General features: G+C 53.6%; 2 protein-coding genes across 2 annotated transcripts in view; one reads left to right on the top strand and one right to left on the bottom strand.

The window, feature by feature from the left end:
• Positions 1-6,720: 6,720 nt before the first annotated feature.
• Positions 6,721-18,596, top strand: part of LOC141581249 (kallikrein-2-like) — a 43,821-nt gene continuing 31,945 nt past the window's right edge. The window contains exon 1 of the transcript XR_012513764.1: positions 6,721-7,042. The gene's annotated coding sequence lies outside the window, so the exon portion shown is untranslated. The remainder of the gene's footprint in view (positions 7,043-18,596) is intronic.
• LOC101045013 (kallikrein-1) lies at positions 12,854-17,394 on the bottom strand. The gene is made up of 5 exons (XM_003940407.4): positions 17,295-17,394; positions 15,338-15,497; positions 13,824-14,110; positions 13,569-13,705; positions 12,854-13,055 (listed from the first exon to the last, which is right to left on the bottom strand). Exons 1-5 carry the CDS (start codon positions 17,338-17,340, stop codon positions 12,900-12,902), a joined length of 786 nt encoding a protein of 261 aa, XP_003940456.1. The 5' UTR covers positions 17,341-17,394; the 3' UTR covers positions 12,854-12,899.

The raw sequence follows: 18,596 nt of genomic DNA, 5'->3' as shown, positions 1-18,596 counted from the left end.
AAGACCTCCAAGGACCTCAGCCAAAAACTAATGTTAACAAAACCTTCTCATGGGTCAGAATGACTCCTGCAGGTAAGCAAAGGCCTTGTCTGCTTTCTTCTAAGTCCATTCCTACATGGTTCTCAAAAAAAACCCCAGCAATTCAACTACAAACTGTTAAGGCCAGCAGACAGAAAGGCAAGCAAGTTTATTGACCTGCCAGGCTGCTCCTTAAGAGTCAGAGGCGGCAGCCCTGAGCTCACAAAATGAGGTTTATAAGGGCAAGAGAGGCCTAAGGGAGTATCTGGGTGTGACCACATCTCCAAGTTGTCAGTTAATCCTGTCACATTATCATCTCTCGACAGGCTTACAATACCTTGTGAAAACAAGAATTTACCAGAACATACAACTTAGGTTTGATCAGGTTTCTCATAACCTCCCCCGTGCCGCCCAGATGGCTGTAATCGGGGCTTACTCAATGTTAACAGGTCTGGTGACCTTGCTGCAGTGCCTAGATAAGAATTTAAGAATGCAGCCGGGCACGGTGGCTCAAGCCTGTAATACCAGCACTTTAGGAGGCCGAGGCCAGTGGATCACAAGGTCAAGAGATCGAGACCATCCTGGTCAACATAGTGAAACCCTGTCTCTACTAAAAATACAAAAAATTAGCTGGGCATGGTGGCACGTGCCTGTAATCCCAGCTACTCAGGAGGCTGAGGCAGGAGAACTGCCTGAACTCAGGAGGCGGAGGTTGCGGTGAGCCGAGATCGCGCCATTGCACTCCAGCCTGGGTAACAAGAGCGAAACTCCGTCTCAAAAAAAAAAAAAAAAAAAGAATTTAGGAATGCAGCTGCAGAGCCTTCAGGGGGTCAGCTGCACCCGGGAGTTTCCTGAGGCAGCTTTTCCCTAACAATCCAGCCTAGCTACTGAAAGAATTAGGAACTTGAGGAAGAATCGGAGTGTGGGAAGGTGGCCTCTTCTAGAGGGTCTATGAGGTGGCTGATGGCATCCCATGGATAGTCAAATTCTTCTTGTAGATGAGCAAGGTAAAGCTGGTTTAAGACTTTTCTTCGTGTGGAAATGGGGAGAGAGAAGAGGACCTCTCGTATTTGACAGGTTACGGGGGAGGCTGTTCCTCGTCACAAGGACCCTGGCATCCGCAATAAGAACAGTGGTGATATTTATGAAGGAGTCACCGCTCATGGGTCTTCTTCGGGGACAGGTTAAGGCAGAGTTTGGTGGGGCCAAGGAGGGTGCTAGAGAATCGGCGGAGGATGGTCGGTTGTAGGAGCCTTTTAGTCTGGAAAGATGGTACCAAGAGGCATGTCCTGAGAGTCCGGCTGTGGTGGGGGTTCTAAGAGTAACTTGAAAAGGGCCTTCCCACTTTGGTTTAAGGCTTGCTGGGTTAAGAGTTTTTAGGAAGACATGCTCTCCTGGTAGGAGAGTCTGGCTGGTGGGATTTCCTCTGTGGGATTTTGGGAGGGCACGGTCTGCTTGTTCGTGGAGGAGATGGCAGATGAGGATAATGTTGGGAGGACTCTCCTAGCTGAGTTAGAAGGGGCCTGTTTTGTAGGAGGAAAGGGAGTCCATATATTAACTCAAATGGGCTGAGGAAGGAGGTTGCTGTCGCGCTGGCTCTGACGCAGGCTAGGAGTATGGGCAGAAGGGAGGTCTGAGGTTGCTGGACTTCAAGAGCAAGTTTGATTCACTGAGTCTTAAGGATCCCATTTGCCCTTTCAACTTTTCCTGATGACTGGGGTCGGTCTGGGATATGGAGGTGCCACTGGATGCTGAGGGACTGAGACTTGTTGGGTGATTTGGGAGACAAAGCTAGGGCCGTTGTCTGTGTGGAGCGCAGAAGACCAAATGTAGGGATGATTTCTGTTAAAAGGATTGGGGAGACTTCTGCAGCTTTTTCTGAGGTGGGAAATGCTTCTACCCACCCAGAGAAGGTGTCTTGTAAGAGTAAGAAGAAACTTAGTTTTCTTGACAGGAGGCATGTGGGTAAAGTCTATTTACCAGTCTTCCCTGGGAGTGTTCCTCTTAGCTGACGTGTAGGGAGAGGAGGACAGCAGAGGGCCCCTTGAGAGGAAGTGACAGAGCATACATGACAGTTTGAGGTTCTGTCCTTGAGTGAGATAAACAGGTGGGGGGAAGAGAAGGGTGAAGGAGAAGGTACAGGGGGCGTGTACCGATATGGAAGGACTGATGAAGAGATGTTAGAATTTCTTTGGCTTGCTCTTGAGGCAGGATGAGTTTTTGATCTTTGACTATCCAGTTCCTTGGTCAGCCTTTCTGTTCCCTCCTGAATTTTCATCTGATCCTGTTTGATGTCCTTGACAATAAGTAACTCCTGCTTTAACTGTGCAGCCTGAAGGAGTTGGTAAATAAGGGGGCCATTAGTGATGGGGGTCCCTTTGGCAGTAAGAAGCCCTCTTTCTTGCCAGATGACGGCATGAAATTAAGAATGTGATGGGCATTTGGAGACTCGTTTGCCTTTGGAAAGGGTTAGGGCCCTGGTGAGAACCATGAGTTACGCCTTTTGGAAGAGCAGCCATCTATAAATAACTGGTCATCAGAATTAGGGAGGGGTTCAGGGGAGATATTAGGGAAACAAGGCTGTAGGTGATCAAGGATTTTGGTACAGGAATGGGTGGGAGGAGAAGATGATACTGGGAGCAGAGATGCAGGTTTGAGGGGAGCACTTTTGGAGAGGTGGAACTCAGAGTTTTCAAGAATGGTAGGCGAAAGGGTACTCAGTGCTTGGGAGGAGAGGAGATCCTGTAGATCATGTGGGCTGTGAACGGATGTCTTGATCGAATGTTATTTTTTTGTTTTCTGGTGCTAGGGTGGCGGCTGCTGCTAGAGCTCCGAAGCAGAGCAGCCATCCTGGGGCAGTGCTGTCTGGTTTAGAGAGGTAAGCTCTGGGAGTGAAGGAGGGAGGACTTCCTTTTTGTTAGCCAAGGATGCCAAGGGCTATTCCATGGTTTTCGGCTACGTAGAGAGTGAACAGCTGAGAGATGTCAGGCAAAGAGAGAGCAGGAGCAGTGACAAGGGTGATTTCAGTTTGTGGAAGCCTGGGATTACGTGGTGTGAAGGGTGAAGGGGCTCATTTAGAGGGACCTTTGGCTGCTTCACAGAGAGGGTGAGCTGGGAGGGCAAAATTGAGAATCCATATTCTGAAGAAACCTGCTGGTCCTAAGAAAGAAAGGATTTCATTCTTAGGAGAGGGTGGAGGTAGGCTCTCTTATTAACGCTGCCCGTGCCAGGGTAATGGCTCCGGCCCTGGGGAAAAGTGGGACCCCTAAGTAAATCATGGTTGGGGTGGAGAGTTGTGTCTCAGAGGAGGAGACGACTCTACACCCTTCACTAGCAAGGAAGGTAATGTGGCTCCTCTGGGAAGGGGCTAGAGAGGCGGAGATCATCCACGTACTTGAAGGAGCTGCCAAGGGGAAAGGTTTAGGGGGGTGAGGTCCTGAGCTAGAGCTTGTCCAAAGAAATGGGGACTATCTCTAAAGACTTGAGGGAGGACTGTCCAAGTAAGCTGTTGTGACTAGAAGGTTTCAGAGTCAAAAAGATTCTGGGAGTCAGGGTTTCGGGGAACAGTGACAAAGGCACCTTTTAGATTGATGGCAGTGTAGTGGGTCGCGTTGCAAGAGATAAGGGAAAGGAATGGATAAGAGCTGGGAACTACCAGATGGATGCGAGACTATCTGATTGACAGCCTAGAGGTCTTGGACTGGTCTATAAGAACCGTCTGCTTTTTTGAAAGGAAGGATGGGGTTGGTCTAAGACGACCATGCATGAGGAGTTTGTTTACAATGGGCTGTAAGCCTGGGTAAGTTAGTGAGACGGAATACTGGGGGATGTTAGAAAATCTGAAGGGCTCTTTTAGCTGGATTTTGATGGGATCACGGTGAGCTGCCAGGGGAGGGGCAGGAGTACCCCACACTGTTAGATTAACAAGAGAAGTGGGGAGTGGATACCGGGGAGAGGGGTTAAGAGCTGGTGCAGTAGTGGAGAGGAGGAGACAATCTGGTTGTGGGGAACAGAAGGTGATAGAAGCTTCGAATTTGGTTAGGAGATCCCTGCCTAGGATGGGACAATATAGGATGAGATATGATAAGGAAAGAGTGTGAGAAAATGGTATCAAGTAGGGAACAAGAGATCTGGTGGCGCGTGGGCGCGAGATGAGTCAGTCAACCCCCACAACTGAGACCTGAGAGGGATGAATTGGTCCTGAGAATTCAGGCAAAGCCAAGCAGGAGGCCCCAGTACCGCTTGAGAGAGAGACTGGCTTACCTGATACTAGTAAAATTACCCGGGGCGCCAATGCAGGTGATAGCAGATGATGCCAGGGGCCATGGGCCTTGTTAGTCTTCAGCAGCTAGGACAAGGAGGTGTGGGAGTACAAGCAATTCTTCACTTTTCATCTTACTGAAGGGTGGTAGCTTTGGGAGGCAGGCTATTCTGTTGAGAGAACAGTCAGACTTTCAGTGGCCTGTCTGCTGGCAGACCAGGCAAGGGCTTTCGGCACTTGTGGGTTAAGACATGCTCATGCCCAGTGGCCTTCGTTGCCGTGGTAGAACACGGACCTTACAAGGAGCCTACAAGTTTGTCTACATCATGGTGCTACGAAGGGGTTTTACGTTCTTGAGCACAACGTTTATGGTAACAAAGCCTAGGTTACCCTGCACCGGAACATGAGGCATGAAGAGGCATTCTGCAGTTTTTTCCCTTGTTTATGCATTACTCATAACCGATTTATGCAGGCACTCTGTAAGTCCTTTCTCCTTTGCTGCTTTTCCTGACAATCCTTGTTATTGAAGACTTTGAAAACCAGGTTAAGGAGGTCTTCTTGTGGGATGTGAGGACCATCCTCAGCCTTTTAAGTTTGTGTCAGATGTCGGGGGCAGATTGGGAGATAAAATGGGTATTAAGAACAATAATTCCTTCTGGGGAGGCAGGTTCGACACAGGTATATTTTTTGGAGAGCCTCTGTAAGGTGGGAAAGAAATTGGGCAGGGTTTTCACCTGCTTTTTGGGAAATTTCAGTTTTTCAAACCTTACAGCCTTATGGGCAGCTTTGTTAAGGCCTGCAATGAGGCAAATGATCATATAGTTATGGGATGCCCAGCCAGGGTCTGTGGATTGGTACTCTCAGGAAGGCTCTTGGGTGGGGATGTGTGGGGGGGAAACAGCAGCGGATCCTAAGGGCTTAGTAGGATCTAGGATCTTGCCAATGAAGACCTTCAGCATGTGCCTGGGCTGTAGCCACACTGCTTCCTTCTCTTCCGGAAGGAGGACAGGAGAGAGGATAATAAAGAGAATCATGCCCAGTTCCTAAGACTGGGTGAGTTATTTAAATTATTTGATGTAATTATCGGGATTGGAGGACCCCAGACGTTTTTCAATCTGGCAGAGATCAGAGAGGGAGAAACGGACACGGACACAGACAGTCCCTTTAGCCTCTGCTATCTCAGGGAGGAGAAGCAAGGGAGATGGTTGCTGGGCATGCTGGGCTCCAGAGCGGGTAAGGGGTGGAGACGGGGAGGGCTCAAGACTCAGAAGCAGGGTGGTTGGGGGAAGGGTTAGAGCCAGAGCAGGAGCGGACCAGGGTCCCCCTTCACGCTGCCGTCGAGCAGGAAGAAAATCGGCGGGGTTAAAGAGGAGTCATCCTGTGACTTTTATGGCGGCAGTTAAATAAAAAACAGGAATTTACAAGAATGTGTAACTAAGGTTTGTTCACGTTTCCCATGACGTCCCCTGTTCTGCCCAAATGGCTGGAATTACGGGTTGCTTAACGGAGGCGTCTGGCAACCTTGCTGTGGCGCTTAGGTAAGTTTAGGAATGCAGCTGCAGAGCATTCAGGGTAAGGGTCGGCTGCATCGAGGGGTTTTCTGGGGCAGCTTGTCCAGGAAACCGATGTTCAAGACCTTAAAGGACCTAAGCAAAAAACTAACGTCAAGAAAACCCTCTCACGTAGCACGGTCAGAATGACTCCTACAGGTAAGCAAAGGCCGCCTCTGCTTTCTTCTATGTCCATTCCTAAGTGAGTCTCAAAAAAAAAAAAAAACACCCACTGCCACTTCCTTGCTAACTCGATACCCTTTGTCCCGCCCCCCCCGCCCCCGCCAAAACCGCCTCCCCCAGTCTTTGTTCTAGGTTGCACAAAAATGCAAGCCGTTCAGAGTTTTAAAAACAAGGGCGAACTCCTAAGGAAGCATCTATAGGTTGCACGGGGGTGGAAAACCTCGGAAATAACAGAATTTTCCCTCTCCACCCGCCCACCCCCTCCCCCAACCAAACGGACAAGATGGCGGAGGCCCGCGGCGTGCGAGCAGCGAAAGGGGCTAGACCCGCCGCGGGGCAGACGGAGGAGGGTCCTCCACGGCATCCCTGCTCGCTCCAGCTGCAGAAATCACTGGCTCCCAAGTGCCCCCAACAGCCACCACCATCCCCGCAGGCAACTCCTAGACTCGCCCCGGAGCGCGCTCTCTGGGTCCCTGCAAAGACCCTGACGCTGCTCACGCGACAACGTGGCTGCTACCGTTGCAGCCTCCAGACCTTCAGGACAAGTGCGTCCCTAATCTCAACGCCCCGCCACACAGCCAGAAAAAAAGATCGAGACAAGGAAACTTACAACAGCATTTCTCTTTCCAAGGCGCTTCTGGGTCGCAGCACGCGCAGCTTGCCGCTGGCAAAGCCGGTCCTCAGCGCCAGCCCGCGCTCCGGCCGAGGCGTCCAATACACGCGCCTGTTTGGGAAACTCCGCTTTAGTGCTTAGGCAAAGGATTATTACCTGCTCCCGCTAGAATCTTCCTGAAAAAGCGCAGAGGCGTTGTCTCTGGGGCTGACAAAAAGGGAGAAGGATATGTTGGAAACGATTGTCTTGTCACCCGCGTCCGGCAATTCTGAAGACAGCACCAAAGGTGGGCCGTGCAGAGAAAGGACCCCGAGGGCGGCGCTGCGGGAGAGAGAGAAACTGCTGGGACTGTTTGCGAGGCGGGAGCTTGAGCGGAGGCTGCAGAGGCGGGGCCCAAGCCCAAGGGCCGGCTTCAAAGTAAGTCCCAGCCGCGGGGCGGGAGGCGAGTCCAGTGCGGAGATTGACAGGGGGCGGTTCCGGGGAAGAGCCCAGGTGGCTCAGAATTAGAGGCGGAGCCTACAGGGCGAGAGGCCGGGCTAGAGCAGTGACGCAAAGACGGAAAGCAGGGTCCTTAGGTCTGGGGAAGTGGGGCCTGGGGGTCTGGACTCCTGGGTCTGTGGGAGGATGGTTTGGCGCTCATACGCTGGAGTCTTAGGGAGGTGGGGCCGGGGCTCGTACACTTACCTGGGTGTGAGGGAGGACGGACGGGGAGTCTGGATTCCTGGGTCTGAGGGAGGAGGGGCTGGGGGCCTGGACTCCCGGGTCTGAGGGAGGAGGGGCTGGGGCCTGGACTCCTGGGTCTGAGGGAGGAGGGGCTGGGGTCTGGACTCCCGGGTCTGAGGGAGGAGGGGCTGGGGGCCTGGACTCCCGGGTCTGAGGGAGGAGGGGCTGGGGGCCTGGACTCCCGGGTCTGAGGGAGGAGGGGCTGGGGGCCTGGACTCCCGGGTCTGAGGGAGGAGGGGCTGGGGGCCTGGACTCCCGGGTCTGAGGGAGGAGGGGCTGGGGGCCTGGACTCCCGGGTCTGAGGGAGGAGGGGCTGGGGGCCTGGACTCCCGGGTCTGAGGGAGGAGGGGCTGGGGGCCTGGACTCCCGGGTCTGAGGGAGGAGGGGCTGGGGGCCTGGACTCCTGGGTCTGAGGGAGGAGGGGCTGGGGCCTGGACTCCTGGGTCTGAGGGAGGAGGGGGGAGCCTGGACTCCTGGGTCTCTGGGAGGAAGGGCTGGGGTTGCAATCCCATGTTTGGGAGAAGAAGAGGTTGGGAGCTGGGACTACTGGGGCTGGGGGAAGCCTGTGGGGCACACCCCCAGTTGTGATGGTTGAAGGCCCGTGACAGTGCATTCTTGGTAGGGTTGGAGATCTTAGGAGCGTCTTTCCACTGATATAATTATACAGTCTTTCCACTTATATGATTATTTTGAAAATAAAAAAAATGAAATTTCTCTACTCCGAACTCACTTTCTAGGAGTTCCGCTGTGAACAATTTAGTGTGAACTTTATTATTATTATTATTATTATTGTTACTTTGTATTTTTTCAGATGGAGTCTTGCTCTGTCGCTCAGGATGCAGTGCAGTGGCACAATCTCTCAGCTCACTCCAACCTTCGCCTCCTGGGTTCAAGCGATTCTCCAGCCTCAGCCTCCCAAGTAGCTGGGATTACAGATGCCTGCCACCACGCCCAGCTAATTTTTGCATTTTTAGTAGAGATGGGGTTTCACCATGTTGGCCAGGCTGATCTTGAACTCCTGATCTCAGGTGATCCACCTGCCTCGGCCTCCCAAAGTGTTGGGATTACAGGCGTGAGCCACCTCGCCCAGTCACAAGTGACACAAACTCTTAATTTGAACTAGCTTGAGAGAACTAGTTGTACTAGCTTGGGTGAACTAACTTGAACTATCTAGGGGCTCCATCATGGGATCCCCTGGGTGAGAAATGATAGGGGTAGGAATGTCTTCAGGCATGGCTGGATTCAGAGGCCCAAGTGATAGTGTCAGATATTACTGTTTCTTGGCTACTTGGATTGGCTTCATTCTCAAGGCTTTATGTAGTGGCAAGTCAGAATCCAGTTACGAAAGTAAATCATTCCAGGTTCTTCAGAAGGAAGTAAATAGAGGGAATTGGTTCATGGGTGATAGAAGAACTGAGAAGCTAATAAGAAATAGTGAGGCAAATCAGGGGTTTAGGAACTACAGGATGCTGCTACTCAGCCAGAAGGACAATGGGAGGAGGTGGTATTACTACAGTCCAGAAACTGGAACCCTATGGAAGGCATAGGCCCATGGTTGGATTGCTCAGGGGTGGCTAGAATCAGGGAATAGATATAACTACTACTGAAGACCCACCACATGCAGAGATAGAGAGGGCGATAAATACCTGGCTTGTCCTCTCCTCCCAGAGCCAGTCTTCTGCCAGTGCCTCCCATTAGCCAAACACAGTGATAAGATGGTGAGCAAAGGAGTTTGGGAAATGTGGTTCTTGCAGTGCAGAACAGGGCAGGGTGGGGAATGGATCTGAGAGCAGACAGAGAAAACTGGCAGAGCTGTCAGCAACTTGGCAGAATTGGTAATAATTACTGAGTCCAGTAGAAAAAAGTTGTCAACAGTTTTTGCAAGAGTCCTGTGTGGCTTGGGGCACATGAGCACCCTGAGCCAATTATACGGCCAGTGCAGTACAGTTTGTTGATTGGCTTATAACTGGGGCTGAGAAGGGCAATGGGCAGGAGGTGAAAGGTATGGTGGGGAGGTAAGCTGCAAATGTCCACTTATTCTGACTAAGCCACAGAGTGGCTGCTCTCTAGGATGATGAGAGCCAGGGACTTAAGTGTCATCTCAGTGTTCTTTCTCTTGTCTGTTTTTCTTCATAGTTTTACTCTCCCCCATGAGGCTGGGTCCAAAACTTAGGCAGTTTCAGGCTTATAATCCTCGAGGAGAGACTGCTCTTCCCTGACAGCTTCCTAATAAAAAGCCCTGGGGCAGAGTCTGATTGGTTGGCTTTGGTCATGTGTCCATTTTTGGGCCAATTGCAGGGTCTGTGGCATGGGGTACTGTGATTGGCTCAGCCAGAATCACATGATTATCTCTGTGGCCCAGAGGGCAGCATATGTCAGGAGAATCCCTCAACCATTGTTATGTGAGTTGGGTGGAGGGTGTCCCCAAGAGATGCCAGGCTGCTGTTCTGGGCAGACCAAATTCTCCATTCACGGTCTTGGTTTTTGGTCTGGTGCGTTCTCCCTGACCTCTGCTTCTAGACTCTTCAATTAGCAGAAAGAACTAAGGGGACCGGTGACACGTGTAGTCCCAGCACTTTGAGAGGCCAAGGAGGGAAGATCGCTTGAGCTCAAGAGTTTGAGACAACCCTGTGTAGCATAGTGAGACGCCATCTCTGCGAACAAAACCAAACAGAAACAGAAAAAAAACCAAGGGATCTGATATCTCCCCAAATCCTGAGAGTGCTGTTGCTGTTCTGTATATATGATGGTCCTTTCTCTTTCTTGTTGGGTGTTAGAGATGTGCAGTTTGCCAGAAACAAAGCAGATGAGGTCTTAGCTTATTTGGCTAAAACAGTTTTGCACTGTTGGAAAGTAGGCAAAGTAGAAAAAGGGCTAAAAGGAGGAGATGAAGTCCTCAGAAACAGCTGAAACTCTCTTCTGCTGGAAATACAACTTGGATAAATATCCATCGTAAACTGGAACTAAGCTTTTGGGCACATTGGTGTTAGAGTGTTTGATCTGAAAGTTTTTCTCATATACAAATCTGTGCGTGTTTTGGGAGGGGGGGCTCTGAGGTGTGAACAAGAGGTGACACTAGGATGTCTGGGGAGGTTGTCGACATGTGAATGGGGCCACTGGAGGACCTTGGGTGATGACGAGGAGAGACTGTAGCAGAAGTGGGGTGACTTTGGAGATGACTGGGGTTGCTGAGTTGTCGTGGGTAACTTTGAGGGTGCTGTTGAAGGTGTCTGGGAGTGATACTAAGGATATTAATGTGCGTTATTATGAAACACCTTTTAGGAGTTCAAGTAAGGTGACTGGGGGTGTCTGTCGGGGTGACTGTAGAAGTGATTGAGGCTGGGTGTGGTGGTTCACACCTGTAATCCCAGAAATTTGGGAGGCCGAGGTGGGCAGATGACCTGAGGTCAGGAGATCGAGACCAGCCTCACCGACATGGTGAAACCCCATCTCTACTAAAAATACAAAACTTAGCCAGGTGTGGCAGCAGGTACCTGTAGTCCCAGCTGCTTGGGAGGCTGAGACAGGAGAATTGCTTGAGGCCAGGAGGCAGAGGTTGGAATTGACCCAAGATTGTGCCACTGCACCCCAGCCTGGGCGACAGAGTGAAATTCTGTCTCCAAAAAAAAAAAAAAAAAAAGAAAGAAAGAAAGAAAAAAGAAGAAAGATATGATTGAGATGGTTCTGTGGGATAACCTTGGGGGGGGTCATCTGTGAAGTGACATTGAGGGGCATGTGGGATGGATTATGAGAGTGAGAATTGGCTTTGAGGTTAAGTAGGGGTGCTTTGGGACAACTCTAAGGGTGTGACTAGGGATGACTCTAGGGGTCCCTGGGGTTGACCTTGTGAGAGTGGAGTTACTTTGAGGTTTCTAGGAGGTGATTTTGGGGATGTGCCAAACTTTGGGGGTGTCTGTTGGGCTGCTTGTGGCTATCAACAGGGATGAGTTTGGAGGATGATCAAGAGGGGTGTCTGGGGCATCTGTCCCCCTCTCCCCAGTTCTTACCCATATGAGTGGGGGCTTCATGTTACTGGCAGTCATCCTGTTCTGTGTCCTCCTCCCAGCCAGTGTCCCACCACCTGAACGTCATCGACTTTGTCTTTAGTTTCCTCTGCATCGGCATTGGTTAAGTGCTGGCTCTGGCATGGCGGGGCGGCGGGGGTCGGGGGGGGGTGTCCCTGACCCCAGCACCCCTCTCTGGCTTTTGGGAGGTGTATCTAGACTTTTGTGCTGCTCCCCTTGGAGCCTCTGTCTTAGCGTGTCTCTGGTGAGCTCTGACTCAGTTCTAGTCTCTCTCTCAGTCTGGGGGTGTGGGGTGTTTCCTCTCCCCCACTCTGTTTCCCTTTCTTTTTTGTCCCTTCTCTCCAGGTATCTTTCTGTCTGCTGTGAGGGGGTGTGTGTGTGTCTGCCTGTCACGGAGAGTAGGAGAGGATGTCTCAGTCCCTCTTCTCTTACTGGGGGTCCCAGAGCTCACTGTCCAGCCTTCTATCCATCTCTGGCCCCACCGCAGTGCAGGGCTCCTGATTCTTTTCAGCCTGACACTCCTTCCAGTTAACTGCAAGGTGGTGCACCTGAGTCCGCTGGTGTCCTGCCTGGTGACCTCCTACCTGTGCTGGGACGCCAGCAACCTGATGCTGCCTGCCGGTGAGGGCGAGGCCTCGGAGGTGGACGGGGCCTCGGGGAAGCGGGTGGGGCCTAGGGTGGGACTCGGAGTCCAGTGGCCCTCCTAGCCTGCTCCCCCAGGAGCCGTGTCCTACCTAAACCGAGTGGGCATGTGGAGCAGAGGGCAGCCCTTGAACGTGCAGCAGCTGAGCTATGGCGGGTGGGCCTTGCAGCAGGGCACTGAGAGGTGCACATCCAAACAGAACTCAGACACAGACTCTGAGCATAGCCTGGGCCTGCCGATTTCATGCACCCCCGAGGACGAGACCACAAGCCCCTTCAAGGAATAGCCCCCGAGCTCCTCAGGACACTGACCGGCAGCCCTGGCCAGATGCCAGGCCAACCCCTTCAGCATGGCCATGCCCCTGATATTAGACCTCCCTTGAGGCCCCACCTCTTGAGATCAGGCCACGCCCTATGAGGGGACCGGTAGCAAACTCTGACCCTCTCTCTAGGACCCGTCCTTTGCTGCTTTGTTCCTGCCTGGGAAGGCATGGCTTGCAATAACATCCCTTTGTACCTTTCCTGGCTTCCCCGCCGCAATAAAACGTAGACACTTGCTAACCTCTCAGCCTCGGACCCTCCATTGCCCCCCACCTCCCAACCAGGGCAGGGTCCATCCTAGTGTGAGTGAACTGGTCTGGTGTCCCTGACTTGCCCTTTGGAATCTGAGCCTTTCCCTGCCTGTTTGTCTGCACCTGTTACAGCCCCTTCCTTTCCCCACGGGCTGGTGACCTCCAGGCACAAGACTGGGACAGCTGGGGTGGCCCCAGCCTCAGCCGAGTGGGTCCAGGTGCACCATATCTGGAAAGATAAGTGATGCCAGAACGTGACACACATTTGATGCACATTCAGTTTTACTGGGGGTAGGGGACAGGGCTGGGCATTCAGGAGTTGTCCGCTATGGTGTCCTTGATCCACTTCATATATGACAGCACTCTCACGAAGACAGAAGGCTTGTTGGGGCTGCCACAAGGGACGTAGCCCCATGATGTGATGCCTTGGAGCACGCCGTCACAGGTCAGCGGGCCCCCTGAGTCACCCTGGGAGGTGGAAGGGGAGAGCGACAAAGGTGTGTGGGGCCCAGTTCTCCCTGGGGAGCCCCAGCTCTCAGAAAGGGCCTCCAGTGCCCACTTCCAGAGGAAGGTGGGCAGGGATTCCTACAGAGGGTCCAGGGGCTCCAGTCCTGGCCAAGGAGGAAGGGACTTCAGGGTCCAACTCCTGCGTGTGTAGCAGGGTCCAGGAGGACAGTCCCTGCAGACAGGTCAATGGGAGGAGGGGCAGGACCATCTGCAGGCGCATCGCAGAGGCCACCTCTCTGACTCAACAGTAACTGCGTTACCGGGAGGAACGGTGAACTCTGGTGTTGGGGGGTGAGATGCAGTTGTACCTGAATGAGCCGGGGGAAAGGAGGGGAGCTGGGGCACTGATGGGGCAGGAGGCTACAGCTAGCTGGGGAGCAGTGAAGCCGACGCCCGGTTAGTTCTCAGAAGCCAGTTCTTAGGCTGAGTCCCCTCCCCCAGCCCTTCCAGACTCTGGGGGCAGGACTGGCTCACCACACAGGTGTCTTGGCCATCTTCCAGGGATCCGGCACACAGCATGAACTCTGTCACATTCTGGGTGTGGGCTTTGTCGCACTCATCATTAGGCACGATTTTGAGGTCCACACACTGGAGAATATCTGGAAATGAGACTAGGAACCCGGGAGAAAACGGGCTGCAGCCAGACCTCACCTGGTTCCTTGGCCCTTTCTCCCTCCGACTCAGGCATCCCCAGCCCCGCCTTGGCCTGCACCGTCTGCCCCCACATACACTTCTCTGGTTCGATGCTGCCCCAGCCGGAGGCCAAACAGGTGCTCCCGACTTCGACGCCCTCAGTGGGCAACTCCACGACCTTCACGGCATCTGTGATCTGGACAGGCTGCTTCAGCTGGAGCAGCATGAGGTCGTGGCTGTAGTCCTCGCCTGGGAGGCGGGTGTGGTTCTTCAGGAGGCTCATGTTGAAGTCAGGGTGTGGGAAGCTCTTACTGACTAGAACAAACTGGGCTGTGGCTTCGTCCTCAAACAAGTCATGGCGACCCAGCCAGAGCTGGTAATGGCTGGGGAAAGATGGGAGTGGAAGGATGCGGAGGCAGACAGGGGAAAGGAGAATGGGGCAGGGGAGCATGGGGGAGGGTCCCCAAAGAGGGAAAGAGAAAGAGAAAAACGGGGGTGGGCAGAGACAGATGAAGAAAGATACGGAGAAACACAGACACCAAGTGGCAAGATGAAGGAGTTTAAGAGTGCAAAGGGCAAATGCAGAGACAGAAAGTGAAAAAGAGCTCAGAAGGACAGAGGGGTGAGAGGCAGAGGGAGGGCAGTGAGAAAGAAACGGGGTGAGCAAAACAGAGGCTGCTGAGAAGGAGAAAAGACAGGGACAGCGAGAAACAGGCCCAGGGGAGAGGGAGGAAGAGGGAACAGAACCCGGAGGGGAGCGAGAAGCAGACAGATGAAAAAGGGCTCGGGAAGTCAGAGAACTAGAAACAGAGGCAGAGAGGAAGGAGGGGTGACCGAGTGTGGGAGAGAAAAGGGAGGGAGGCCCTGGGGGAGGGTGGGGGCAGGTGGGGAGGCGGGGAGCCTGAGAGCAGCTCAGCTGCAGCTGGGGCTGTGGTGCGGGCTCCCCAGGGGCGGGTGGCCTGGGCTGAAGTCCAACGTCGAGGCCCCCTGCCCCCCCCAGCACCCTCCCCGCCTTTCTTACCCCCCCTTCTCCTTCCTGCTCCCTCAGTTTCCCACCAAGCTCCCACTGAAACCAGCCTTCCCTGTGTTTTCCCAGACTGGAGGGATGTCCTGTGGGGGGCTGGCCAGAGGGAGAGGTGCCCCCTGCCAGGCACACACACTGGGGATAAAGCCCTTCCTTTGTTCTTGGGCCTCCCTTAGGCCCTTCTGGGTGTGTGTTTAGTAGGGATGGAGGAGCAGTGAGGTGGAGACCCAGAGAGAGAGATGGGCAGAGAGCTGGAGGGTGACACACAGTGACAGAGATGCCACAGAGGGACCCAGAGAGACAGAGACAGGGGAGACACGGACAAGGAGACAGAGAAGAGAGAGGGAGATAGAGACTAAAACACAGTCACACAGACACAAACAGAGCCAGATCCCAAGAGACCCAGCAAGACCCAGGCAGCCTTGGGGAGGGAAATCCAGCCCAGCTCAGCCTCCCCATGGGAACTGCCTCCCTCTCTGCCTCAGTCCCCGAGTCTTGCCTGAGGTTATCCAAGGGGAATGCCACTGGCTTCTCAATCCTGTGGCAGTGTAGACGCCCTCCTCCCAGACCCCAGGCCCCTACTCACTTGCTGATGCAATGGGCAGCCGTGAGCACCCACTGGGGGTGCACCAGGACGCCCCCGCACTGGAAGGTGCTGTAATGGTACAGAGCCGCCTGCCAGGGTTGGGAATGCGGCTTACAATCCCAGCCTCCCACAATCCGGGACTGAATCGGGGGCACAGCACCTGCAGAGGTGGTGCTGGGTCAGGGAGGGCAGGGTTGGTAGGAGAGGCCAGGGATGAGGCTAGGAGGGGGAGCTGGGCTGTGGGTTTGAAGGGACATTGTGGGTAGAGGACTAGGGCTGGAGGTCTGGGGACACGGGCGAGGGACATTGGGAAGGGCTGGGACTCTAGACCCTTCCCTGGGCTTTTGGGGTGGTGTCTGGACCTGGTGCGGAGATTTCGTGCTCTGACAGCAGAGCAGCCTCCAGGGATGAGGGCAGGAGGCAGGAGACAGTGTCAGGAGCAGACACTGTGTCTGGGTGTCTGGTCACTTGGGCTGTGGGGTGGGAGACGATGGGTTAGGAGAGTGGAAAGGGATTCTGGAAACCAGAGATCAAGGCACCAAGGATGAGAGAGGATCAGAGGCTTGCTGAAGAATGTGGAGGGCTAAGGGGCTTCCGGGCTAGGGGAACACGACCTGGGTTGGGCTTTTGGGGTTCAAGAAAAGATGCAGCTTTAGGGAACCGGGTCTGAGAGGTCAAAAGAGCATCTGGATTGAGGAGTTTGGGGGTGATATGGGGTCCCTACACGGGTTGGAAGGAGCCAGCTCGGCTGGGAGAGTTAGATTTCAGGGCTTCTTGGTTAAAGGGTAAAAGAAAGGGTCATGGTTGAGGCTAGGGGTGGGTTCTGAAAAGTTTTGGGATCCTTCCTGTGAACCAGGAAGGGCAACCTGAGAACAGAGTTGGGGTCAGGACTGGAAAGGGGCTCAGGAGGAGGGAGGGGTGAGTGACAGTCCTTCTGGGACGGGGTGACGGATGGGATCTTTGTTTTTATGGGGTTGGGGTTCATGGTCTGAGGTTACTGGAGGGATGTGGGGTCCTCTTGGAGGCAGTCCCAGGATAGAATTGGAAAAGTGGTCAAAACAGGTACCTAGCAGCTGCAGGAATAGAATGCAGGACCCACTTGATGTGAGGTTGTAGAATCACATACTGGTGGACTCGGGGTAGGCCAGGGCAGAAGGTCTGGCTGAGAAGACATTTGGGGTCCTTGGGGTGGGGCTCTAGAAAACCAGAGCTGTGCAGGAACGATTCAGGTGGAGAAGGGCTGGGGCCTGGGGCGGGATGGAAATTCCCCAAGGGAAGGAGCAGGTGGGAGGGTGAGGGTGTTTTTCCTGGGAGAGCTGGGGGTGCTGAGTGGGTAGGGACATTTGCAGAGTCCCCCTCATACCAGATGGGGGAATCTCACATGCCAGTTTGGGAAGCAGGGTTGGCTGGTGAAATTTGGGGGAGCTGGGAGGACTGGGGGGACCAGATGTCAGGGTCTGAAGGACACAGTCGAGAGCTGACAGCTGGATGGAAAAAGTCACTGGAGTATGGCAGGATTTGTAGACTCAGGAGCCAAATGGGTGGCTGCAGAGAACTAGGGGGAAGGAGGGGATGATCAAGGGTCCTGTGGGGTTGGGGAAGCCCATGGGAGAGCTGGGTCCTCCAGAGAGAGACAGAGATGGCCCAGAATCTGCTCCTTTGGTAAAGCGGTGGGACTGGGAGTTGACTAGGGAAGAGGAGAAAGTACTGAGGCTTCCTGGAAGGAGCAGGGATCTGGTGTGGCAGTGAGGACTGTGACAACATGGAGGGGCTGGGGTGGAATTTTAGGTTGGGCCCGCACAAGATAGATAAGAGCCTGGGCATCCTGGACCCGGGTGGACTGTGGGCTGGAGGGACGATGATGGAGTGTTGGAGGGGAAGGGCTTATCGGGAGGGGGGTGAGGGCAGCAAGAAAGTCAGGGCCCGCTCCCCCTCCCACATCCCGCCACTGTCTCACCAGTCCCCCCCAGGGACAGGGCGAGGCACAGGACCAGGAACCACATGGTGACAGATGTGTGCAGGGCCCGGCAGGTGGAGGAGCTGAGGAACCTCCCTGGGGAGCCTTTTAAAAGCCCTTATCCCCTCAGAGCCCCACCCATGCCCTGCTGGCACCCAGATGTTGGCCAAGGCCCTTCTCCTGTTGCCTGGGGGCTGGACAACTTCCCCCCCTCATCCCCAGAGCTGCAGACTGGAGGGAGGGCCAGCACCTGTTCTGCAGGCCCCAGGTCACGCTGGATACATTCCTGGGGCTGAAGCCAGGTGGGAAAGGGCCTGTGGCTCTGAGGCTCTGCTCTGGGGAACAGCCTGTGGGGCAAGGGGGACTGACGGGAAGCAGAAACAGGAGGGTGGAGGAATCAGTGACCCTCGTAAAAATCCCCATATACCTAAGATCCAATTAAGGCCCTGTACCCCAAGACCCAGTGCCCTCAAATACCAGCAGTTAGGGCTTTGATTCCCTGCACCACTCAGAGCCAAGATACCAGCATTTCAGCTGCCAGCTCCCCCCGAAATATAAGCCTTGGCCTTCAGAATGCCATGGTTCTTGCATTCCCAGACCCAGGACCTAGGTCCCCAAAGTGACTGTTCCTTTCATAATAATATTTGGGGGTACACACCACCACATTCCTAGTGCCTCCAGATCCAGGAATGTGAAGTTTCAGGGGTCTCGCAGGGTAAGTTCTTTAGCATTACAAAACCCAGTGTCCCTCCCAAACAATGCTGGGGTCCCAGTGAGCCACCCACTTCTTGTACCAGTTATGGGTGCTCAATGTCCTGCCCTCCAAAGCCCCAGAGATCTGACAACCTTCCCTCCCAGGTCAAGATCAGACTAACCACAGATTCCATTGACCACCCCCCATTCCACCAGTACAGTATTTAGGTCTCAAGAGCCAGATTCATGTACTTCAACATTCAGCGACCTTGAACATCACATTTTGTGGTCACTGAAGACAATTAGGAATTAGATTCCTGCAGCCTCAATGGCAAACCCATAGGCTTCCAATATGTTGTCTTGGCTTTTTGATAAAATCAAAGCAGCTCAGAGTTCCAGCCTCTGCTGTATATCAGGAACCTGGCTAAGAAAACAACAGTATTTGCCTTTTTGCCATGGTTACCAGGAATCCCAGAAATAAATCCTTTTTTTTTTTTTTTTTTTTTTTTTTTTTGAGATTGAGTCTTGCTCTGTCACCAGGCTGGAGCGCAGTGGAGTGATCTTGGCTCACTACAACTCTTGCCTCCCAGGTTCAAGTGATCCTCCCAT

Source organism: Saimiri boliviensis, chromosome 14 (genome assembly GCF_048565385.1).
Source record: "Saimiri boliviensis isolate mSaiBol1 chromosome 14, mSaiBol1.pri, whole genome shotgun sequence".
Classification (NCBI taxonomy): domain Eukaryota; kingdom Metazoa; phylum Chordata; class Mammalia; order Primates; family Cebidae; genus Saimiri; species Saimiri boliviensis.
Note: the sequence above shows the minus strand (reverse complement) of the source record. Positions and strands in the feature narration are given on the sequence as shown.

Excerpts from the sequence above, each read along its gene's own strand:
- LOC101045013 (XM_003940407.4), bottom strand. The coding sequence starts at position 17,340 with ATGTGGTTCCTGGTCCTGTGCCTCGCCCTGTCCCTGGGGGGGACTG. Across the intron at positions 15,498-17,294 it reads CCTGTCCCTGGGGGGGACTG|GTGCTGTGCCCCCGATTCAG; the intron begins GTGAGACAGTGG and ends CCACCTCTGCAG. Across the intron at positions 13,056-13,568 it reads ATGGCCAAGACACCTGTGTG|GGTGACTCAGGGGGCCCGCT; the intron begins GTGAGCCAGTCC and ends TCCACCTCCCAG.